A 25,567-nucleotide genomic window follows, 5' to 3' on the forward strand; every position below is an offset into this window, starting at 1 on the left:
TCCCATTGGAACTTTATTCTGTATTTTATACTTCTCGGTGTAGGGAACATAGTAGTTTTTTTAAGAGTATTGACTTTGGGGTCATACAGAGGTATTTCTGCTGTTTCTGCCAGTTGGCAGCTGCATGACCTTGGGCAGATTATAACCTTTCCGAGTTTCTGTTTCTTCCTTGGTAAATCCAAAGGGTTGGTATAAGGACTAATTGAGATACGAATGAAAAGCGCTTGCCCGACCCATAAAAAGCACTAAAAAATGTTAATTTTTATTGTGTTGTCCATGTTTGCTTCAATGGTGTTCATCTCAGGAAATGGCAGTTCCATTCTGGCTTTTGCCAGGCCATGTCCACATCCAATCCGTCACGTAACTCTTTTTTTCTTTCTTTTTAAAGATTTTTTATTTATTCATTTGAGAGAGAGAGAGAGAGCACACAAGCAGGGGAGCAGTAGGCAGAGGGAGAAGCAGGATCCCTGTGGAGCAGAGAGCCTGACATGTGGCTTCATCCCAGGACCCTGGGATCATGACCTGAGCCACCCCAGGTACCCCTCAGCTCTTTCTCTTTCTAGAAGTTCATACATTTCCAACCATCAGACAGAGCGGCCCCTCTGACTTGTGAGCCACACGTGCCATGCTCCTGCTTTCCATCTCACAGGGGGTGAAAGCCCCCATGTACACGATGAGCCGATGAGCCTTAGGGCTGGATCCTGACAGGCCGCATCACAATGAGATGCTCCCTTGCAGACCTCTCCTTTCATACGCCCCTGCACCCACCCCTATCCAGTCACAATAGTTTCTTTGCTGTTCCTTAAATGCACTTATCACTCACTCAGCCCAGGTCTTTGCAATTTTTTGTTCTCTGTGTCTGGATCACTGTTTTCTAGATATCTGCCTGCCTCCCTCCCTTCTTTCAGGTTTCTGTTCAAATGTCCCCTTATTGTGGGGCCTCCTCCAACTTCTCCCTCCTGACATTCCCAGTATCTTTCTCCATCAACTGACACTTTTCTAAAATATTATGTATGTGGGTTTTTTTTTTTTTTCCTGTTTAATGTCTCTTTCCCTCAATGAGATGGTAAGATGCAAACAAGGGTTCTCTGTTAGTAACCCTCAGGCGTAGGCTGGTACCTGGCACAAATAAGCAATTGGTAAATATTGAACAAATGAATGATGAATGTTATCATGGAATTAACAAATTGGGACTTCATCACTTTCTAAATATGAATTTGGATAGGTAGCTTAAGCTTTCTAAGCCTTATTTTCAATATTTGTAAAATAAGGACAACATTCATCCTTTACCTTGTACAGTTGTATTAAAAATCCTTTAACACTGAGAATAACATTTAAAATCACTCAGTCAATGTAATGTATAGTTGATATTACTTTCCTGCTCATTTTTAATGGGAATGACCATGACTCACTTGTATTTTAAATGGCCTTCGTGGTAGGAAGTACCTGGAAGTGACCAGGCACTTTAGAAATGAAATCTCCTCCTGTCTTCAATACAGTGCTCTGAGGGAAGTACTTTTATTGGGATTTTACTAGTGGAGAAATGGAATCTCAGAGAGTTAGGGCTTTGCCCAAGATCGCAGGGCTGGTAAGTCAGAGTCAGGTAGAACTGGCCCATATTCCTTCCACTACACTAGGCTGCCTTCTGAGAAAAAGATGTTTCTGATTCCTTTGAATCATTCTAATATCATTCTAATGGTGTGATTTTGCCCACTAAAAACATGAAGAGGTAAAACGTGGTATAAATATAGGTGGCTATCTTTATTTATCTTTTAAGGAAATAATACTAAACAGTTTAAAGCTGTGTCTGCCCCATTGACCTTCAGTTTTAAAAGCAGTTATCTGGGGCACCTGGGTGGCTCAGTCAGTTAAGCATCTGCCTTCTGCTTAGGTCATGATCCCAGGGTCCTAGGATCGAGCCCCTAATCAGGCTTCCTGCTCAGTAGGGGGTCTGCTTCTTTCTGTCTTTCTCTCCCTCTGCCCCTCCCCAGTGCTCATTCTCTCTCTCTCTCTCTCTCAAATAAAATCTTAAAAAAAAAATTAAAAGTGATTATCCTAGGGAGTAAATGAAACGATTGTAGAAAGTGTTCTGTGAACTGTAAAGAACTTTGCGTAGACTGTGTAATACTGCACTAGAGCTAGGTATTGAAGAAAATAGCCTTTAACTTTGTGTTGTGCTAATACAACCAAGAACAGCCCAAAGTGCAGCTGCACGTGTCACAAAGTGCATCCCACAAAAAGTAAAGTACAGGAAGAATTAAACGTTCCTTTTCAAGAAATTGGATTCAAGATGCTTCAACTAAAGTCCACACTGTTGGCACAGTCATCTTTAAAAAGCCCTTTAAATAAGAGCTAGGAGAGGTTACAGGTAAATTTTCACACATAAATACTAAGGAGCTTCAAAAAATTGGGAGAGCTTCTTTTCCTATCTTAGGGTAGCGCTGCACAGTGGAAATGATCTGTTCATGGTACCTGGCTCGGTCTTACTAGATGTCGAGCATTCAGTGTGTCCTGCTTGGCTAGTGATAGTGTCTTTTGCATAGCATAGTAGTCCATCAGGGACTTTTCCTGATGGAAAAAACAATCTTTCTACCGTCACCATTCCTAGGCTATGTGAGCTACAGCCCCCGGGGACAGGTATTTCAGAGTATTCACGAAGATCACAAGGGACTTGAAATTGCTTAGAAGGAAATCCATACATTTTTAAAAATGTAGGTGATAGACTCCATCTTGATCTACTTGTCATTATGTGAGAACTGTTGCCTGAGCCAGGGTCCCTGCTGAGAAAAATGGAATTCACCCTCCTGAAAGCCTTCAGTGTTTTCCTTTATTTGTAAAGGCCCTCATAAGTAATGAAGGCCGGGTACTCTGCTTCAGTCAAATTATTACAGCACTTATGAGGACAGCTGTGTTGCCCGAGTCTAGCACCTGATGATCTTTTAAACTGTTGAAGTTGCCTATAAACTTAGTTTCCTCACGTTCATTATGCCTCATACCAATTTTTCACTTTCTAACCTGACGGAGAAATCTTTCCCAAACTCTGCTCCAATCGGTTGTATCACTCTTCAGTTCTGAAACTTTTCATTCTCTATTCAGTAAAATACAGAACAACATTTGTATAATCTTCCCTGAATTGGCCCCAAATTTTGCTTACCCCTCGCAAGATACCTCAAGCTCTCTGTGTTCTAGGCACCCAGAACTACAAATGCACCTTTCTACCAGAAAGTCTCTCCTCTGTCTTTGCTCAGTGTCCTCCCAACTGGAGTATCCTTACCTCTTCCCCTTGTTCCTTCGCTTTCCTCTTCGTTCTGAGCCTTTTGTATCAGCTGACATGCAAGACTTACAGTAAAACGCGTGGGATTCCTAATATCTACCATAAATATTAGTCCTTCTAGAGTTAGAAACCATGACTGATGACCTGTGGGTTGTCAGAGAGTGTGTAAAGTTCCAGCCTATTGTTACCACCTTCTTCAGTCACTGCTATAATGTGGAAAAGTGGAAGCTTCCAAGATACTGGTAGTGACATCTACCTAATGATGTCATTACTTACAAGAGGGAAGTGAACGGGTGCCGTAATCTAGCTCTCAGAGATGCAGTGCTCTCTGTTGGCATAGTTGGAAAATCACAGAATGAGCCTTAGTGATGCATTGCTTAGGAACAATCAGATCAACTCAACTACTTACCCCGATGTTCAGAGAAGAAGAACAAAACTCAAGCAATCCTGTCGTCACATGACCGGTTCTTTCTGATCATGCTTGCAAGGTCCGCTGGACTAGTATTAGACTCATTCATCCTCAAGCACGGTGAATCTTTTACATCAGACAGCTTTATTATCAGGACCTTTAACCGACGTGTAACAGCCAGATTTTGGAATGTGTCTTTACGTGGAAGGCGTGGTGTAGAGTGTTAAAGCTACGTGGCTTGGATTTGAATCCTGTCTGTGGCACAGACTCATTTTGTTATTTGGTACAAGTTACTAAGCCCTGGATCTCAGTTTCAAAATTTGTAAAATAAGAGTATTTCCTTCATTGGGCTGCTATAAAATTTAATACAATCTGAAAAGCTCATGAGCATAGTGTCTGGTATGTGGTAAGTAATAGATGTCAGCCCTAGCGGTAATGGTGATAACGCAGAACGTGTGCCAAGATGATGTGTCGTTGGGTGGGAGCACGTCGCAGCTGCTGGCGGAATCAGCGTGGCGGTCTTGGGGTCCCAGTGCTTTTCTCCTTTCCTCTGTTAGTGGAAGCTAATGGCAGGTTGCTCTGCCCCCTCATCTCGCCTAAATAATGAGGAGGCTTTTCTTTCTAAGTGTACCACTCACCGCGTCCAGTAGATGTTCACTGAATGCCCTCCTTGAGCCTGGCCCTGTGCTGTGGCCCGGAAAGTGAGCAGCCCTTCCCTGAGCACCTTCTGACCTGGGAAGGAGACACATGCATAAACTGATTATTTTACTATCATACGCGAAGAGCTAAGAGACATCACATTTATTTAAGATAAAAGCTCAGCTATGGTGGCAGAACTGAATTTAAAAAAATTAAAGGAGTTTGCAGACTGTGTCCACTGTGTAGCATTGTCCGTTTGAACAATCTCAGTCCTGGATTATTAACATGAACGTCACTAACGGGTCGTACTGCTTCATGTGAGCCACAGAGGTGAGCAGTTTTGGTGCTCTGGATACCTGGTAGCTATGGCTGAGATGACTGGGCAGGCTTTGGGTGACTTTGTGGATGAAATCGGGAAATGGGGATAAGTAGAAGTTTTATTCAAGCTATTATGTAGGTTTTGAAATTTGAGACCCCCCTGGAAGATACCACTTCAGCTTTGGCATATGAAGCAAGAATAAATATCAGCCATGTGTGGCATAAAATAGACCAATAAATCAGCTGGTGTCGAAGTCACTGAATCTGTTAGTAGAAATAAAGGGTAAGCTACAAACCTGATGGAAAAGGTTTTATTGGAAGAACCACTTCCAGTTTGTGGTATATTAGCGAGATCAAGGGCTAGGGATGAATTTGGATTCAAATACTGGTTCTTCGATACCAGCTACATGAATTGAATAAGCAGCAACTCTGTTTGGTTCCATGTAACATGGGGATGATGGTAGCGTTTGTAGCATTCCTGTGGGAATTCAGATCTGTGCAAGGGCAGGGTTGTTGCTCAACACTATAGTTGTCTCTCTTGAAAAATATAAATACTGAAGAGGAACAGCTGTCTCCAAAATTTTTTGAATGTTCTAATTCAGTTTGGGCATGTGGACATTACATAGCCCACAAAACAAGATTCTAAAGTTAAAAGTAATAGCAATAAAATAACCATATGCTAACCCTCCACAAAGCATTTATTTAAAAAAAAGCAACAGTCAAGGTCGTATGTATTTAATGTTCTGAATCCTGACGCCTTGCCTGTGTGTGGGTGGGGGGAAGGGAGGCAGTAGGGCAACTGTGCCAGAATTCCCCACTGGTAAGAGAAGCAACATAGAAACCTGTTAACTTCTTCTTTTTTTTTTTTTTTTAAGGGGAAGAGAGAGAGGTTGCACACGTGTGCCTGGAGGAGGGCAGAGGGAGAGGAAGAGGGAGGGAGAGAATCTTAAGTGGACTCTGGGCTGACCATGCATCCCAACCAGGGGTGGGGGAGGTAGGAGGGGGCTTGATCTCATCACTCTGAGATGTTGACCTGAGCCTAAATCAAGAGTCAGGCATGTAACCACCCAGGCACCCTGAAACCTGTTAACTTCTTAAATGATACTCCTATCCTGTTCTGATGGGCATCTAGAAATGAGTCTTTGCTTCAAGACTCATTGGCCTTGAGGTGATTTCTATGTATTGTCTTGTGGTAGCGGGCTTTAGACATTTCTGAAAACGTTGTGTGAAACCAAATTGACAGCCCATTCTGGCATCCTCGCATACTGAATATCCTGAAAATGCAGGATGCTCGTTTTTGTTCTTCACCACTTTGCTGTCTTTGGTGTGAGAACCAACTACTTGTGTACTGGGTGATGAACCGCACATTAGGAAAACAATCTTTCTAGAGTCACCATTCCTAGGCTATGTGAGCTACAGCCCCCGGGGACAGGTATTTCAGAGTATTCACGAAGATCACAAGGGACTTGAAATTGCTTAGAAGGTTTATGAATCCAAGGCACAGCAACTCTTTGTTTTGCTGGGTTACGCTGCCAGTCCTTTTGTGTGTTTACATTGCTTTTCTAAAATAGTGAAGACAAGACTTCCTTAACTTAGATTGTGTGTTTAATTGATATTCGTCACCCTAGACTATTGGACAGGGACTTGGGAGCCTTGGAGCCCATTCTCAGGTCCTCCATTGACTTAGAGTTACTTCAGGCTTGTGGCTTGATCTTTGTGCTTTCAGCCATGTGTAATACGAGAATATTTATCAATGGGAAATTTATCAGTTTCCCAAAGTGCTTGGGATTTGTGAAGGGTTCTTTCACTTACGTATTTCTTCCCTGGACTATAGAAATATACACTGTAGAGTTAATATAATCATCTCTAGAGAAGACTATGTCTGCAGAAAGCAGTCAAAGGATGGCATCCCTGGGGCTGGGCCCTGGGTCTGACTTCTAAGGCAGGGAAAATTCCTGGAGTTGCCTGGGCAGCCTGACTTCAGAGGCTCAGATCAGAGCTCTCCTGCTGGCTGACTTTAGGCAAGTTACATAATCTGTGTGAGCCTCAGTTCCCTCCCTGTAAAATGAAATGATGGGAATGATAATGATAGTATTTCAAAGGGTTATTATGGTAAAAATGAGATAATGATTCATGTAGACATCCAACACAGAGCCTGGATGTCACATGCTGTAGGCTTTGTAAGGGCCCTTTTTTTCCTCCCTAGTTCTAAACAAATTGAGAAAGAAGAAAAAAGAATTGGCAGATTTCACTGCAATTACCACCTTTATTGTTATTTTTTTAATCTCAGCTTTTATTCAGCTTTGTGGCTGCAAACAAAGAGATATAGCTTCATCTGAGTACCAAATGGGTTCACCAAAACTGAACGTCAGGATTAGATAGACTTAGTAACAACCAGTCACAGCGTTGGTAGACCTCATGCAGGCTTATGTTCTTGAAAGGAAGGCTGGCTCCCAAAGAGGAGAGAGGAACTGAGCAAGACTTTGGAGGTGGGGTCTGAACATCAGCGTTTTAAAAAAGCTCTGTACTCTCAGTGCACATCCAGGCTAGGACCCACAGCTGGAGGCATATGGTGTGTTTTGCAATGCCTCTGTGCCCTTCCAAATGCCTAGACTGAACATTCTTCCCTTCTTCACTGGGGGGAAAAAAATTCCTCCTAATCCTTCAGCCCTGAACTTGGGTATGTACTTCTCTGTGAAATCTTCCCCTTTTTCCTCACTTCGCCCAAGCAGAATTGTCCAATCACTTCTGCGTGTAACTACTGTATCATAGACTTAGCTATTTCCTAAAACTTACTCTATGCTGAGGCTATTTGACAACTAGACTATGAACATTTTTATAAACGTCCATACACAATGTATAGAAAGCGGTCTGAGAATATATCCAACAAGTTATGAAGGGATCCTGACTCCGAGGAGAAAGATATGGGCAGAGAAGGATGTTTATTTTGTGTTAATGTGGGCTCCGTTTACTCCTACATTGCTTTCATTTTGAAGTGACTTTGTATTATGATTGTAACCTATAAATAGTTATTTAAAAGAGGAAAAGTATTGTGTTGTTTTTTTGCTCTGCATTTCCTCCGGAGGGGACCTCTACAGGTCATCTCAGTCATCACCCCAATTTTGGACAGTGTTTTGCCTTCTCATTTCCCTTGTGCCCCTGCTCTTTTGTTCTCCTTCTACCCCCCATCCCCGTGTGGTCAGAGGCATGATTGGATGGCGGCGAAGGGACAGTATTTACTTTCCTCGATCTCAGACTTGTCTTGGTGCCCTAGGTAGGTGCAGGTAACATCTTCTTAAAATGCCTCTTGCTTGAGCTGTTATACATCTGAACGGATAATAGGAAGAGGAAGACTGTGTTATCCTGCTCTAACCTGTATCTGTATCCTTTCTTCTACAGGTCAACAACAGAACTGAAGTTTTGAAGGATGGGTAAAGACTTCCGTTATTATTTCCAGCACCCCTGGTCTCGCATGATTGTGGCTTACTTGGTGATCTTCTTTAACTTCTTAATATTTGCGGAGGACCCAGTTTCTCATAGCCAAACAGAAGCCAATGTTATTGTTGTTGGAAACTGTTTTTCATTTGTAACAAATAAATACCCTAGAGGAGTTGGCTGGAGGATTCTGAAGGTGCTTCTATGGCTACTGGCCATTCTCATAGGACTGATAGCTGGCAAATTTCTGTTCCATCAACGTTTGTTTGGTAAGTACCCATGAAATGTAATGTTGGTAATTATTGAATTCTGTTCTTCAAGATAGAGCTCCATTATTTGTAAGTGCCAATTTAGGGTGCATTTTAGTTTGCCCTCCAGACTTCATTTGCGATGCGCTGCTGGAGCTAGGTTCTTCCATTGGTCTCTGTTCAATGGTGTGCTTTTCTATGGCCTAAGGAAAATTAGTATGAGGTAAAATTAGTACTAAACTTATTTTAAAAAAAATGGCTTTAGAGCTAAAATTAATGTGTGTTTAATCTTATTTAGAGAAGACATGAAAATAGCTCTTTTCCCATAAGCAGTACCTATGTATATTATAAAGAGTTTGCCTTCGTGTCACACCATATTTTCATTAAAGTAACTTCACCATGGCTCATATATTTACATATATTGTTCATTCTGGGAATTAGAGTGGTAATTCTAACTTTTTACCCTGTTTTTTTTTGAACATTGGCTTTAGGATGTTTATTTTGAGGCCATTCAGCCACAGAACAATTAGTCCAGAATCCCTTGGTAGTATGCAGTAGACAAAGACGCTATTAGTTTAAGCTAAAAAAAAGGAATTTACTAGAAGGATACTGGGATATTTCACAGAGACCAAGGATAGAATTCCTTTTGATAATTGGAATAAATGGGACCCGGGGCTTGAATTCTATAAGGATTTTCTCTGTCCCAACTTCTCTATCATATCTGTCTTATTCTCTATTCACACTGAAGATCAGTTTACATCTACTCAGGGAGACTGGCTTGACTCTCTTAGTTCCAAAGTTTAGACTCTTGGAAAAGAGACTGATGTTAACCCAGGTTGAGTGTGTTTTCCACCTTTTGCCTAATTGGCCTGGTTTGGTAAACTCCTGGTTTTAACCAGGAGATGGGTGATATTTATCCAACAAATATTCATTGATCACTTATTATATGCCAACTATTCTAGAGAATGAATCAAAAAAGCAGGGTCTATGCCTTCATAACAACTTACATCCTGCAGGAGGGAGAAAGACACTGAACAAATTAACATACACCCAATATGCAAAGAGGTGGTAAGTGCTGGAGGGGGGCAGGCGGGAAAGATAGTTTTAAATGCTGCTGGGCCAATCAGAAAGAGAACTTCGTAATAAAACATTGAATTTAGTAATTACAAGATCATAGGTGACACAGTGTGGGTATTTTCAATCTAGAAGCTTGGTTAGAAACAGATGGCAATGGTTTAAGGAAAAAAACAAATTAAAAACATAGATATACACACATAGTATTACTTACATATTCTTCTCAATCTCTATTCAAACTATGGTCATCTGTTTCTACTATATAAATTTATAAAATGTACATATTTTATATTTATTATATATGTACATAGTTTCAAGAAGTTTGGTGAGGAAATGAAATAAAAATGGAAGAAGAACCAAGGAAAGATTTTGTTGTTGTTTTCGGTGGTGATGCTGGTGTTGAGGAGTGAGATTAATTGATTTGCTTGTCATTTTGGGGGAAAGAGCTAGATTGAAATGAAGATAAAGACATTGAAGGAGAGCATCTCTGAAGGCTTCTCTGCTTTATTTATGACTTAGGACACAGGTAGAAATAATGGCCTTAGTGTGGACAGGAAGGGGAGAGACCACAGTTTCTCAGAAATTGTCATGAGAGAGATAAAGGTTTATATTCTAGCAGGTACATTGGGGTGGAGGAGTAGAGAGGTAAGTGGTGATCTGATGATCTGTATTTCACTGTGAAGAAGGAAGAGTTAAAGATAAATGTGGAGCGATTGGATGATGCAAGGGGTTTAAGAAAGTGGCTAAGGTTTGGAACAGTGACCCTAGGGAGTGTAGATGCTAGCTGACTAGGGACAAACAAAAGGGTTACTGATGATCACCGAGGACTGTTGGGGTTAGCCACTGTAAACTGGAATGACATCAGTCTGAACTGCTAAGCAGTTTTCTTTATGAGAGCTCAGTCACCTGGAACAGAATTCGAGAGTGATTCATCTGGGTGGGGACTGCTTAGGCTTGCTGTATTGGAAACAAAGGATGGAAAATAAATAGAGGGTTCTAATAAAAAAGTTATTGTTTTGATTAACAGGGGATCTGGCTGGGCATGGAAAGGAGGTAAGGAAGATTGATGGTCTGGGAGGAGTGGGCCAGGACCAGAAGACTGGGTGAAACTGCACAGGTGAAATGGAAGTAAGAGAAGGGAAAGGATTTGCGGATGTGGTGAGATGCCATGTTGTAATGAAGGACAGCCATTCCTTAGTGGTGATTCCCAACTACGGTGTGGCCTTTATGAGTGCCCAAGTAACGTGCAGAGACAGGTCATGACAGAGAGGGTATCTAGGAACTGGGTGTTAGGCCATCCACCAAACACTGAACAAGCATGGAGTTGTGCATGACATTCATAAGGATGGAAGAGGTTAAGGGTGGGGGGTGAGTGGGAGAGGGTCATTTTCCAAAATTGGTTCAGGAGTGCTGGAAGACAAAATACTAGATGTCTGTTACAAGCAATGACTGGATGTGCTTGTGGTCCGTTCAGGAAATTTGCTCGGTGTAGAAAGGTAAGGCAAACTTAGATAAAATATCCAGTTTGGAGAAGAGTTATCTACTTATATTGAGATTGATTGAGAATCATGTGGTCAAGGTCATGGTATTAATAATAAGGGCAGATCATTTGGTTCTGTAATTTCTACATTTTGCTAAGTTATTCTATGATAAGATCTTATGTTTTATACTAAAATCACATTTCATTGATGGCTTACATCTTAATCTCCTGTTGGTATAAATAGTTCAGCCCTGAAAAAAATCACTCTGGATTTCAAGTGGTATGTTGAGTACAAATTATTTAGAGATAGTGCAAAAGTATGTCCTGTTTTTTGTTTTTATTTTTTTGCTTACTGTAGGAAAGATTCTATAATATAGTTAGCTTTATCACTTCTATTTGGTAATTTCCTTTTTTTTCTTACTAAAAATCTATGAAGTTATATGGGGTATTAGAGAAGGAATGATAACCTTTTGCAAATCTTGGTGATAAGTAGGAAGATAACTGGATTCCTAATTGAATTTTCTAATGAACTCCAAACGTCTTTTCCTTCTATCTTTCTTCATCTCCCTTCATGGCCATTATGTCTTCTTGCATTCACAAGATGATAATCATTTGCTCCTAATAGTTCTGTCCTTCTCCAGTTAATTCTGGATTTTGCTACTGGAATACTTTTTCTGCATGGCTCCCATCACCTGCAAAATGAAATCTAAACTCCTTTGTTTGTTATCCACAGCTCTTGATGATCTACTCCTGCCTGACTTCAAACCTGGTCTCTCGACATTCCACACTTTTAGAATTATTTGCAGGTCCTCAGCCCTGCTGGGTTCTCTCATGCCTCTGTGTCTTTGCATATGCACCCCACCTTCTGCATCATGCTCAAGCCCCTTCTTGGTTGGTTTCTCTTTTTCCTTTACATCCAAGTTCAAGCATTACCTCCTCTTTGACACTTTTCCTGACTCCCTCCTGTCAGATGTTGTCGTCCCTCCAGCTCTCACTGTGTCTACTCGCAACACAGAATGTACAGCAGGGTGCTCGGGAACTGACAGCCATGCAGCATTATGGAAAAGAATCCAAAATTTAATGCCAGCACAAACATTGTTCTTATTGGCTTGGAATATGATAAATGTTTCCATCCTCGTTCCTAAAAAACCAGCATTAATACATAATTCATTTTTTTAAGAGGCCATATTTAAACCTTTAACAGTTTGCAGGTGCAAGCTTGTGGTGGGTGGTGGTGATGGTGGTGGTGGTGTGTATGTGGGGAGGGGTGGGATTGTTAGTTGCAAGCACAGAAATTCTTATTACGGAAATTGGAATGGTTTACAAAATATTCAAAATCATTTTGTGAGATCAGTTAAACAGCTTCTTTTTTGTTAATTCTCTGATGAGATGCCAACTAAAAATATTGGATAGAATGCCACTATTTCTTTCATTGCCCCTTTCATTTCATTAACTCGTGAGTCTTCCCTCACTTATTTTATTATGGAAAATCTCTTCCTAGTAGACTCCGGAAGGACAATACCTTATTGCCCAATTAAAAGATGTGTGAGGAAGAGTGATAAATCTATGAGCACATAATTTAATCTAGTTTGTTGGTTAATTTTATTTTTATGAGGCATAAATATTATAATTTTGTGGCTATTGAGTTAACTGCATGAAACCTCCTCATGATTTATAATTTGTAATGGGAATTATCCCAAACAAAAATGGTGACTGTTGCAAATTGGAAATTGCGTGTTATCAGGAACACAAATGATTAAATGCATTTTAAATTACCCCCTCTCACCTTTGCTGTATCATTGGAATAACGTGAGAGAGTTAATTTTCCTACATTAGCACTAAACTTTTATGGTTTCAGACCAATCACAAATCCCAAATTTCCCAAATGCGGAAAATAATTTAGAAATGCCTGGAATATCACAATTGATATATTTCAGAAAAATTTCTGTAGGTTTAACACTAAATCTTGTTGAGGTGAGTATTACATTTGGATTTTTGAAAACTGAATTCCATTGGAATACTCTCCCAGTGCCTCTCTTTTCCATTTGTGTGGATGATTCCATTGTTTTAAAAAAATAAGTATAATGCATCCTAGCCTTTTGGAGAATTATACATTATACGTTGAAGAAACCCATGAATAGAGAAGTCCAAAGATTTCTGATAATAATTAGGACTTATATTTCTGATTATAAGACTTACATAAAGAAATAAGCTTGCTCAGGAAATCATTTTTATTCTAAAATGGAATTTAAATGATTTACAAAATCACATATGCTTAGTACAATAGGAATAGAAAATGAGGCCCACAGAAAAGAGAGAGAATTAAATATGTTTTGATTTCATGAGGTGTTGCCTGGTTGGTTTTGAGCTTCCTGGGAGCCTGGGCAAAAAGGAAAATGTGGCATATTATATAGCTTTGGATATCAGAAATGATGGAAATTGCATGTTTTATAAGGGAATCTTTCTTTGCACTAAATTTTGGCATTTTCTTGCCCTAAAGTCTGGTAAAGAATTTCCTTTTTCTTTGGTTTGTATGGGAGACATTGATGAAGTGGCAAAGGCAGAAACAGATTTCACATTCTTGTATCTTAAAGCAAACTTTCACAAAGGTTTAGAGTGTAAATTTTAAGTGTAAAAGCAATTCTGTGATTTTTTTTTTTATTCCCTGAAACAATTTCTGTGAAATGCAGAGTGATCAGGGTCTAAGTACTGCCTTCTGATTGGATAACTTTATCCAAGCATGAATCTTAGGCCATCAAGATGGTGACAAATGTATTTCTCAAACAAATTTCTCCTGCTGTTTGTCTTCCCTGTTTTCTTCTCGTTTCCTAACTTGGGCAGAGAGCCTCTATTAGTTGCGGTTTTCTTTACATGGATGGAGGGCGGGGGGGCAGGCTGACTCAGGATGAGTTGACAGGTATAGGATATGAAAATGATTCAGAACCTGTTAGTCTTGCACAGTGCGTTTTTTTAAAATGGACGTGTTTGTGAATATAGTTATTTGTATAATTGTTTCACTAATGTCTGGTTTCCTAGCTATACCAAAACCCTCAGGAGGGCAGGGCCTATGTTGTGTTGCTTATCGTTTAATCCTTGGTGCCTGAAACAATGCCTGGAACACAGTAATATTTGATAAATTTGAATGAATAAATAAATTAATGCTCCTTTGTCTTTTACATGTTGTCTTTGCCAATGTTGCCTTCTTATTGTAAGCTATAGAAGGGTATTCATTTGTTCATTCATAAAACATGAGACATGGTCTCTGCTCTCAAGGAGTTTAAAATCTGGTTAAAGAGACAGGATACATATGCATGAAAAATTAATTACTCTGATAATACAAGGAAGTGCATATCAAGTATCAAATGAATAGTCCAGACTGTGAGAGCTGTGGGAATTCAAGAAAGAGATCATGGTGGGCTGGGAAGGTGAAAGAAAGCTTTGCTGCCAGCGTGGGATCTAAGCTGAGTCTGCAGTGTGAGTGGGATGAAAATAGTCAGATATGATGCAAAGAATTCATTAGAAATTTCAGGTCATGGAGTAGATGGTGTGAGCCAAGGAGATGAAAACAACCTAGCTTTTTTTGGAGTTGGGAAAAACAGAGGAAGTCATGCTCGTTTTGAAGGGGTGAAAGATCGCATTAGGAAGGAGCAGGAGATGTAGTAGAAAGGTGGATTAAGTCTAAATTCTTTCTTTGGTCTTGAAGTGTCAGTCTCATACTTTGCACTTTATTTCTTCCAGTGTGGTATTTGGATCAAGGAAAGCATTTGAACAAGATGGGAGATGATGACAAGATTCTCACGAATCAGAATGAAGCAGAATCTAGTGGGAATTGGAGAGGGGCAGCTTAGGGGAGTAGAAAGGGAAGGAGGAAGGTATTTTTGGAGCCTCCTGCAGCCAGTTAGGCCACACTGGGTGGGGCAGTGGGCAGCAGGATGAGCACATGGGGAACCTTGTGAAGCTTCAACAACTGACGGGATCTGAGGGGATGAGGGTAGGGTGAAGTTACGGGTAACTAGGAGATTAGGGAGTGACTAAGGAAGTGATTATTTTATTTAAAAAAGAGAGGAAGTCATTAGGAGAATGCAGTTTGAGAAGATGATGAGTTTAGGAAATGGTGGGTTCAGGTAATGAGAACACAGGCAGTGGACCATTTACCTTGAATAGTGCTCAGAACAGCCCTGGATTCACTGAACTGAATCCAGGCACACAATTTGTTATCCAAACCTTGAGACCAGCTGTGTTTCAGAATTCAGCGCATGTGTCTATCTTTGGTAGCTGGCCCTATGGGGCTGAGGATATACTCCATTATCAAACACATTGGCATAACCGTAGGTGGATATATACATATTCAAATGAAGTGGTGTAAATAAATAAAGACTATCAACAGCCTCAAATCAGTTCAGGTTAGGTTTTGCTGCTAAGTGAATTCAGGGTTGGTCAGTTCTTGCCAAGGGATCAGTTACGAAGATCAGAGTCTTTGGATTTCAGCATTACAGAAACTGGATAGTGGACCTACCCTTGACTATAAGCCACATTTCATATACGTGTTTGGTGCCCCCAAGATACCCAGCTGCAGAGAAATCATGATGTTTTGAGAAGCTTGTGATAAAAAAAGGAGAATGATTTGACTGATAACTAAACATTTATAAAAGAAGGAAGCATGTTGTAAGTGGATTTTCCTTGCATTGATATCATGAGAAATATTAACGAGTTTGCTATTTTCTGTTACCTAGGTCTGTTTTAGTTGTAAATAGGAAGTTCTGAATAAAACATTCTCAGTACACCCAGAAATTTGAGAAGACAAATTTTATGATTTTTCTTTTGTTTTATTTTAACAAAAAGTCTGTTTTCCATAAAATATCAAGTAACTCAACAATGTTCTGCCCTTTAATGTATCGAATAAAGCTAAATGCTTGTTTCCTGTTGTCTTAGCTTTAAGTCTAGTCTGAAATTCTTCTCTTTGTGTTTGAGCTATGCATATGATTTTATCATTTCAAAATAGAAAAGATTCAGACGTCCTGGAGAGTGTGGGCAAGATAGTCATGGTGATACAGGAGTATTGAAACATGAAGAAACAGATTTAATCATACACTTGGGAAGGAAAAGCATTATTTTAATGTAATGGTATGGCCATTCCATGGTATTCCATTAATGGTATGATACAACCTCTTTTGTGTTAATTTAAGTATTGTACTCTCAAATAAGGACTTCCTTTTGGAGGAATTACTTGAACAAATGCTGTATACGTAGCTAAATGCTACTTTAGAGAGAATATCTATAATTTTAAGCTTTGTCTTCTCAAAATACTGTATTTGATCCTCATGGTGGTCACTATTCAAATGCTTATTACCATCTTCCTTCTCCACCAATGTATACCAAGTGCCAGAACCTTCATTTTCCCTCCACTGGAGTTGTCAGCATACAATTCCTTTTTGTAAAGTAAAATAATTTTAGTCAGAAATAACTGCAGAATTCAAGGAAGAGAAAAATGTTATTCCAATGCTTGAGAAAAATAATGAGAGAGAGCAAAAAGCAAAGCTTTTGACAGGAGAGGTTCAGAAAGGTAAGCTGGGGAGTGATGATATTTAGCATTTAAAGAATCCCCAAGCAGCACCCTCTTCACAGGTAAATTTGAGGTCTAAGAGTTGGTGAGCTCAGTAGCCCTTTACAGAAAAACCCGTGCTGCTTTGCCACTCTGTCCCCTGGAGCAGGAAAGGAAGGAAGGCTGGAAATCCCCGGCATGTGGCCGTCTCCTCCCGCACCTCCGTATTAGGTGCTTCGTTAGTGGGCCGTGCAGCCAGTTGCGCACGGCACTCACAGGCAATCAGCGGCAGCTTTCAGGGCGATAGGATCGTCTGGCTGCCCTAGTTCCCTCCCGTAGGACAGAGGATGCAAACCCTGTAAAAGGATACCTCAAGGACTTCACGAAACTAACGCGGGTTAGAGCATTGTAATTAAGCCATTATTAACCAGGTAGCTTTCTGGATCCTTTTTACTGTGCTGGATAGAAATGAATCATCAGAGGCTAAGGCACCCTTTCCTCACCAGCTCCCAGTCATTGCCTTCATTTCCTCTTCTCATTTCCCACCCATGGGAGGTAGAGGTAGGAATTTCTTATGAAAGTGACAATCCGGTGGAATCGCAGCGGGCAGATCCAGATCCACGCACGTGGTGCAGACAGAAACCACTTCACTAATCAATGAAATAGAAGTAGCCGGGGTGAACTTGACAGCTGGTTAAACAGTATATAGTCACAACGGATGTGAAGAGTGCTTGATCCCTTGATTCATTTAAAACCACGTTGATGGAGATTGTTTATTGTTCAAGTAAAGGGTCAACAGGCATAGGTGGGAGAGGAGTGTGATTTGAGAGGATACTGACAAAAGTTTTTCTCGGTTCGATTTCTTTTCTCTTTTACTAATTCCTAAAACTAGATTATTTCTTGAAGATAGTGTCACTGGGTTAAAGTATTACGCCACTTGGGAGGTAGGATGAACTAACAAGGATATTAATAATTGCCTTCATTGGGAGAGCTAGGTCCGAAGGGTACATGTTAGGAGGTTGGAGGACGTGGGGGAATGTTCTGATGTGGTAGCTGTGCGGGATTGCTGTGTTGATGTGCTGGATTCCATTCCGGATAGAAGCAGGGAAAGAAAGGCCATTAGAGGACCCAGAGGTCCACGAGGGTGTAGGGGGTGTCAGGCTGGAATAAGGACACGTAGCCTCTCCAAAGACAAACTAGCTGTTTCCAGTGGTGGCTTCAAGCTGTATATTGGATTTGGAGGCTCGGTGGTGGTCAAAGCAATTCTGTTGTTTTGACTTGTGTTTCTCTCATGGCTGTGGCCCTGAGTTATTGTTGACCGTTAAACAGAAATGTGCAGGGTGGATTTGCCTGGCTCCAAGGTCATAGCAATAGCCAGCAGTAAAATTGGAACATAAACTGAAGCCTCCTGATTCCCAGACAGGCGCCTTTTCAGGCATCCCAGATGGCAAGCCGGCAGCAGGCGAGCCTGGTCCGCCTCGGGACTGGGTTGTGCTAGGCCACTCCCTACAGCTCCGCTCCACTTTGTGATGGGGGATTTTTTTCTGGCACAATCTCCCGCCTGCCCAGCCCTCTTTTTTGGGTAAAAAAAGTCATTTTGTTGACCCTGCAAGCAGTTGTCCGGTTCCAGGACAAAACCTGTCATTGTTGCTGACCCAGAAGATGTCAGCCCAGTGCTGCCTGCTCTTGCAGCCATCGGCGAGCTCACATCCTGTGTGGGGCTTTACTTCTTGCCCCTGATTCAAGAGGAATGTGATTACACATCAAGATTTCCCTGGACTAGTCCATGCTCGTTAAGATACTTTGCATATCCTTGAGGACATGCCCATTGAAATGGATAGACCAGCTGAGAGTAGACAAGTAAATACACAGAGAAACCTGAGAGAGCAAATCTCAGGAGCTCAGGGAAGTTCATATTTGCATGGTAAAGCTTTTAAACTTCGAATTTCCTGCTGCCTCAACGTTCCTACAGTCTGTGAGCACCCCGCCCAGGTGACCAGGTGCACCCGTGTGGTAAGGCTGGCCTCTGCCACAAGTGCCCCTTGCCCTCCTCCCCTGTGACCTGGTGACATTCAAACACACCAGTGACATCCTCTGGCACCTTTTGCTTGTGTCCTCCTGACCTCCAGTAAAGACACCTGCCCACTGTTCTTACTCTCTTGGCTCCCCACCTGCTTGGTTGAGCTTGCTCCCTTGGCCCTCCATGTTTCCTTCCCCCCTAGCGTGGCCCCCTAGTGGCCTGCAGTGACTCTCTCTCTCTCTCTCTCTCTCTCTCTCTCTCTCTAGGACTAGTGAGGATAAGAAATTCCATTTTCCCACACCTCTCCTGTGTACCCTCTGTGGCCACATCTGACTGACCATCTCATGAAAGAATACAGAGCAGTGTTACTTGCTGCTTCATGACCTATCCCCCCTCTCTTTTATGTTCTTCCCAATGAATTCCTGTTGACATCACTGACAAATGCATTGAATACCCATCATTTGCAAGGGACAGTGCTAGGTGTCATGAGACTCTTGTCTTTTTGGAGCTTGTGGTGAGTTAAGGAGATTAGACACAGACATATGAAAATACCGCTGTAATAGGACTCTGATGTCAGCATATGATAATTGCCATGTAAGCAGGATGGACAGTCTATTCTGAAGGAGGCAAGAAGTCATTCCCAACAGAAATGGTCAAATAAAACCTTCTAGTGGGAATTCAGGGGAATGCTAGAATCTCATGGTGAATGGGTTTGGTGGGAGTGTCCTCGTTACATTTTCAGCCAGTCTCTGAGTACCTCTAATAGTGGTGAACTCACCATCTCCTAAGAAGTGTGGGTCTGACCACTGTTTCTGCAGTAACTCTTGGACCTGAACCTGAGCCGGCCTTGCAGCTCCAGGAGAATTCCGTTGGAGGGAGGAGGGCATTCCAAGCTGGAGAAATGTCAAGCACACAGTTGTAGGGAAGGGAAGGAAAGGACAGCTTGTTTCACGGTAGAGTGGGAGTGGGGCAGCTTTCCTGCATCGGCAGATTTGGGTCTTTTGGAGGCTGGAAAGGGAAGCTTCAAGGCAAATTGTAGAGGGTCTTGCATTTCAGGCTCAGGAGCTTAAAATTCATTCTGAAGACAAGAGGAGGCCATGGACCATGTCCCTCATTTCTAAATTTTAGATTTATGAAAGTAGTACAAGCTTGTTGTGAACAAAACAACAACAGCAAAACAAACCACCCCCCAGATTATATGAATGAAGTCAGAGAACTTAAAAGTTTTGGATCACAAGAGTGACAAGATCAAAATAGTATCGTAGATGCTGGGTGCAGGATGACCAACTTTGAGGAGGGGAGGGTGCCTCTGTCACGCGGGTGCACCTGACCTCAAGGGATCAAGGCTTGATTTAGAAGTGGCAGTGAGGATGGAGTGGAGGGGAAGGAAGGAAGCAGGGGTGTGAAGGGAGACCTGATAGTGCAAGTACACTCTTTTCTTTTTAAAATTAATAACTTCATTTTAAGAACTTTGTTCCCTGAGTCCATTCCCATCATTTACTAAACATAAGGTGTACCAATCTATCTCTGAAATTAGAAACTTGAATTATCGGTAGATCATCTTACCTTCTTTTCCAACTTTGCTGAAGGGAATGAATGTGTTATTCTGGTTATTTGTAACACTAGAAGGGAATTTAAGAAAAATCAGATTTATGTTCACAATTCTATTTTTTTTTAAAGATTTTATTTATTTATTTGACAGAGAGAGAGACAGCCAGCGAGAGAGGGAACACAAGCAGGGGGAGTGGGAGAGGAAGAAGCAGGCTCCCAGCGGAGGAGCCTGATGTGGGGCTCGATCTCAGGACCCTAGGATCACACCCTGAGCCAAAGGCAGACGCTTAACGACTGAGCCACCCAGGCGCCCCCACAATTCTATTCAAGTTGTGAAGATACTGGTGCTACTGAATTTCCTTTCTGAAGTTTAGTGTTTGCTTGAACCTGTTCACTGTTTTGGAGCATGCTCATAGATTTATCTCCATTCGCTTACCAAGTAGAGGGGCCTCAGCAATATAGGACTTGATTTTGGTCACTCAGTGAATACATATTGAGCATTTTCTAGGCTCTGTGACTCCAACATCGAAGAAAACCAAGTCCCTGCCCTGACTGAGCTTACACTCCAGTGGGAATAGATGGACAATAAGGAAATGAGTTATGTATGTTATGTCAGAAGGCAGTCAATGCTGTGGCAGTGAATGAAGCAGAACTCTGGGGAGGCATCTGGGAGGTTGGGGGAATTTCTTCTGATAAAGTGACATTTGAGCAAAGATCTGAAGGAGCAGACAGATCAGCTTTCTAGGGGAAAATGACCAGGAGGAGGGAGAGGCGGGTATAAAATCCCCAAGACAATAGTATACTTAAGGTGTTTGATGAATAGCAAAGAGGCCAATGGTTGGAGCAGAGCAAACAGAAAAGGGGGTAACAGTGGGGATGGGATGGGATAGCAAGATTATAGGCATTTTGTTGTAAAAAGCCCTTTTCCTTTAAGTAAAGGGAGGCAGTGATAAAGAAATTCTTCTGTGTAACTTTAAGAATTTAGTTTCTAATGTAGACATACGGCATTTCAAATTGGTGTTTTAGTGAAACCCTTGAATCCTGCTTCCTGGTTTACTCTGAGATAATGCATAGTCGATGGTTTTCATTCTGGCTGCTCCTTTAGTCTTCAGAACCCCCATTATGGCTCCTTTATGGGGGTGCTCACCTCACCTCCCTCCCTCCAATGGGACATGGAAGTGAAGAAAGCTGCTTTCTATGGTGGGTGAGTTATTTGATCGTTTTAAAGAGTCTACCCTGTGCTTGTCCCCCATCCCTGCCAGCAGCGCTAACTCTGTGATAGTATTTTTAGCAGTGGGGGCGGGGAGCTGGCCCTGGAGGCAGCAGTTGTGGGGGCGGTCCCAATTGTTTGTTTCTCAAATTCTGACTCTCAGATTACCCCCAGAGGGTAAGAAAAGCATCTTTCTCTGGGGATTAGTAAATGATCTGTCCGTTGGAGGAGGGTGGGTAGAGAGGGGGTTTCTGGCCCTTCCTGTGTTCTCCTCATTACTCCTGCCATGAGTCTGTTAATTTAGCCACGTGAAAAATGACCCTATCCATTTATTTCTAGGTTGTTCTCCTGCTTCTATTTAGAGCCTAAACAGATTACTGGATTCTATCCCTTCCACTGAATTTTGTGAACACAAGCGCTTACCAATCCAAGCGTTTAAATCAGGACAGAGAATTTACTTAACAGCTGAATTCTTGATGATAGATCCGAGATTGAATATGAAAGAAGAATATTTTTACTCTTCCCCAGAAAGCCCTCAGCAGGGGGTGGAGGAAGAGCTTTAGATACAATACTCAAGCAAGTCTAGATATTTCACCCTTAGGTATACAAGAAGGGTTAATAAAAGGGATGTTATCATTCATCCAAGAGGTATTTCTGGAGCACCTGTTCTGTGGGCGGTCCAGTTCTAGGCCTCGGGGATACAACAGTGAAGAATAATAATAACAACAGCAATAACAAAACACTCGAGGTTCTTGCTCTCCTAGGTTGTACATTCTGGTGGGGGAAATAAAGACAGTATGGTCATTCATGCGGTCCATCAAATATTTGTCTCAGGCATCTCTGGAACGTAGTGGGATGGTACTTCCCGGTCTTGTGATTCATTCTGGCCAGTTAGATGTGAGCAGGGGTGATGTGTGGCATTTCTGAGCTGGAGCATTTAATTTGCACATGTAAGATCCTCCAGCTTTTTGTTCTCTCTTCCTCAGCCATCAGCAGTGTTCTCCCTCCAGAGTTGCTGCTGGGTTGCCAGAGTCCCAGAGTGAAGGTGATGCGGAGGAAGTTCCTGACCCGGCCCTTAGTGAACATGGAGTTTGAGAAAGAAAGTAGACCTTTGTCGTTTAAAGCCATTGAGATTTTGGAGTTGTCATTGCGGCATAAACCTAGCCTAGACTGAGAAAGAGAGTAAAAAAAAAAAAAACAAAAACAAAACCCACTCTTTAAAAGACATAATTTCAGATAATGATATATGCTATGAAGAAACTGAGGCTGTGACAGAAAATGCCGGGGGTGCCTGTGTGGACACTCCTTTAAATTGGGTCATCAGATTAGCTCCCTTTGAGGAGCTTATATTGGAACAAAGACGTGAACGATGAGAAGGAACTAGTCACGTGAAAATCTGGAAGGATGTACACTATAAATCGAAGGAATAGGAAATGAAAAATCCATGAGTGGTGGAAACATTCGGTACACTTGAGAAACATCAAGGGTGTTTGTGGAGCTTCTAAACAGGGAGGATGAAGAAGGAGGATGAAATAGGAGTTACTGATGTAGGACTTGGTAGGTCATGGTAAAGAAATTTTATTTTAAGGATAAAACACCTTAGCATTTTGAGCAGAGAAATTATATATGATTTAGGTTTTATGGTGACTATTTGGGTTCCTCTGAAAAAAAAAAATGGCTGTATGGGGAAAAGAGTGAAAGCAGGGAGACTAACTCCTGTGTTAGTCCTTGGGAGAGGGCGTGGTGATTTGATTCAAGATGGTATCATAGAGATAGAAGTGGGTGGAATCAGGGTGCATTGTGAACGTTGATCCCCCAGGACTGGATGATTTGGATGTGTGTGATAAACAGAAGATTTAAGGACATGTGTGTGCACAACAGGGTGGATTATATTGCTATTAATAAAGCACAGAGATTGGGGGAAGAAAAGACTTGGGGACACAAAAGTCAGGTTTTTATTTTGGACACATGGAGGTTGAAATGCCTGTCTGTATACCCATGCTTATTCCGTACAAGTCAGGTATGTACGGGGTTCCAGTTCCAGTAATATGAAGTAACTTGTATCCAACTAAACTTTCTGTAGATAAAAATTATAACCTCTTAACCTCCCCCCAAATAAGACAACTGTTTGAAGGCTTTGGAGAATGACCCAAAGAAAAAAGAAACAGGTGGGGAGTGGGAGGTAATTCAGCCCTGATAAAAGGGAGCCATTCTGGTGACAGCTTTAACCCTGAAGCCAGTCCTCGGCCCGTGAAGCATGGGAGCATAACTCCCGCAGAAAGCCAGTTCTCTTGATTTGTGGACTCAGAATATGGAATTCAGGGCTGCTAAAGCAGTTGGAAAGTAATGAGGAAATCCTGGAAAGGACAGGGTCCACACAGAGTGGGGAGATCCAAATTTTACGTATAAACTTGGCTTAAGTCCTTAAATAGTTCTCAGCTGCGCACTCTTGGGGAAAATTCAAGAAGCCCAGAAGAAGCACTAGCTGGAAGTTTGAAAAAGCTAAACTGAAATTTCAGTGGCTTTCTATTGAAATGCCAGACTGGCTGTCCTTTAGAAATAAAGATTATATCCTAGGGCTATGGAATTTGCCTCAGGCCTGAGGACAAAACCAACATAGACCCATCCTAACCAAGTGTAAATTCAAGCCTACACAAGGTCAAAGTTGTAAGCAAATAATTTCAGTGCTTGGTAGAACAACAACAAAATAACACTTTTCAGAGAAAGGTAACAGAGTACAGAGTCTCTACAATGTATCATTCATAATGGCCAGTATAAAAACTACATATGCAAAAAGCCCAGGGCAACAGCAACAACAAAAAACAAACAAAACCCAGGACAATGCGACCCATAATCCATAAACAAAGTAGTTAATAGAAATGAACACTTAAATGATCCAGAAGTCAATTAGCAAACAAGGAATATCTATCTATCTATCTATCTATCTATCTATCTATTTATTTATTTAGAAATATTTGTTTATTTGAGAGAGGGTACGTGAGTGGGAGAAGGGGCAGAGAGCGAGGGAGAGAATCCTCAAGCGACTCTCCACTGAGCATGGAGCCCAACTGGGGCTCTATCCCAGGACCGCGAGATCATGACCTGAGCCAAAATCAAGAGTCAGATGCTTAACCAACTGAGCCACCCAGGCACCCTGACAGACACGGGCTATAAAGCAGTGTTTGTATATTGCTCATGGGCAAATAAGGTAATACAAAGAAAACCAAAAGCAGTTTCATGGTCAAACTACTGAAAATCAAAATAAAGAGAATAAAGTCACATTTCATACAGGGGGAATGATGATAAAAATGATGGCCAGCAACTTATCACAAACAATGAAGGTAGGAAAGTATTTTTAAAGCACTGAAATAAACATTTCAGTCCAGAATTCTATATCCAGAAAACATATATTTTCAAAATGAAGGCAAACTGAAGACATTTTTCAAACAAATAAGCAAGACATTTATCTTCAGTAGATTTGTACTAAAGGAAATGCTTAAAAAGGGTTCTTCATCTGGAGAGCAGTAAAACCATAGAGACACTCAAATCTATAAGAATGATTGAAGGGCATTAGGTCATAAGTGTGGGGATACATTAAAAGACTACTTTTTCTTTCTTTTAATTTCTTTAAGAGACAACTGAATGTTTAAAGGAAAAAATATAGTATTATATTGTGGGGCTTTATAACATAATGGTATATCTGACAGCAATAACATAAAGGATGGAAATAAGCAGAATTTTATTCTTGTAAGATCTTTGTATGTTACGTTAAATGGCACAATATTAACCTTAAACCGTGATTAGTTAAGGAAACGTGTTGCAGTCTTTGGGACAAATCCTGAAAAATAATACAAAAAGATAGATGAGAAATCTAAGTAGGAAGTAAGTTAGAATACCAAAAAATATTCTGTTATGTAGGGAAGCAGGAACAGAGTAATAGTATGCAGATGGGACAAGGGTCAAACAAACAGCAGAGTGGTGGATCTAAACACAAACATACCTATAATTAAATTGTATGCAAGAAACCTAAACATTCCAGTTAGAAGGCAGAGATTGTCAAACTGCATTATAAAAAGCTTGATCCAACATGTACAGTTTATGAGCGATATACTTTAAAGACAGAACAATTGAAATTAACTGGATGGAAAATGAATGTATCTTATAAGCAGTTAGTATAACAAAACTGGTGTGAATATGTTAATCTCAGACAAAATAACCAACGTGAACTTTTCAAAAGGATGAAAGGGCAATTCATCTGGAAGATGTAACATCTGTACATACATATGTGCCTAACTGTAGGGCTTCAAAGCATCTGATGCTAAAACTGACAGAAGTAAAGAGAGGAAAGAAACAAAGCCACAATCATA

At 41.2% G+C, this 25,567-nt stretch overlaps 1 protein-coding gene across 9 annotated transcripts in view; it reads left to right on the plus strand.

The window, feature by feature from the left end:
* The window catches only part of TMEM117 (transmembrane protein 117), a 488,268-nt gene that overhangs the window by 27,258 nt on the left and 435,443 nt on the right, over positions 1 to 25,567 (plus strand). For 8 of the 9 annotated variants that reach the window (XM_087855786.1, XM_087855785.1, XM_087855787.1 and 5 more), the window contains one exon: positions 8,040 to 8,344. In XM_087855786.1, coding sequence (XP_087711912.1) covers positions 8,068 to 8,344 — 277 coding nt within the window. In that variant the 5' untranslated portion in view covers positions 8,040 to 8,067. Of the gene's footprint in view, positions 1 to 8,039; positions 8,345 to 25,567 lie in introns of those variants that run through there. The other variant, XM_045801236.2, reaches the window with a different exon arrangement.

The sequence above is a fragment of the Ursus americanus genome, chromosome 25 (genome assembly GCF_024610735.1).
Source record: "Ursus americanus isolate L20-20 chromosome 25, mUrsAme1.1.p, whole genome shotgun sequence".
In the NCBI taxonomy this organism is placed as follows: Eukaryota; Metazoa; Chordata; class Mammalia; order Carnivora; family Ursidae; genus Ursus; species Ursus americanus.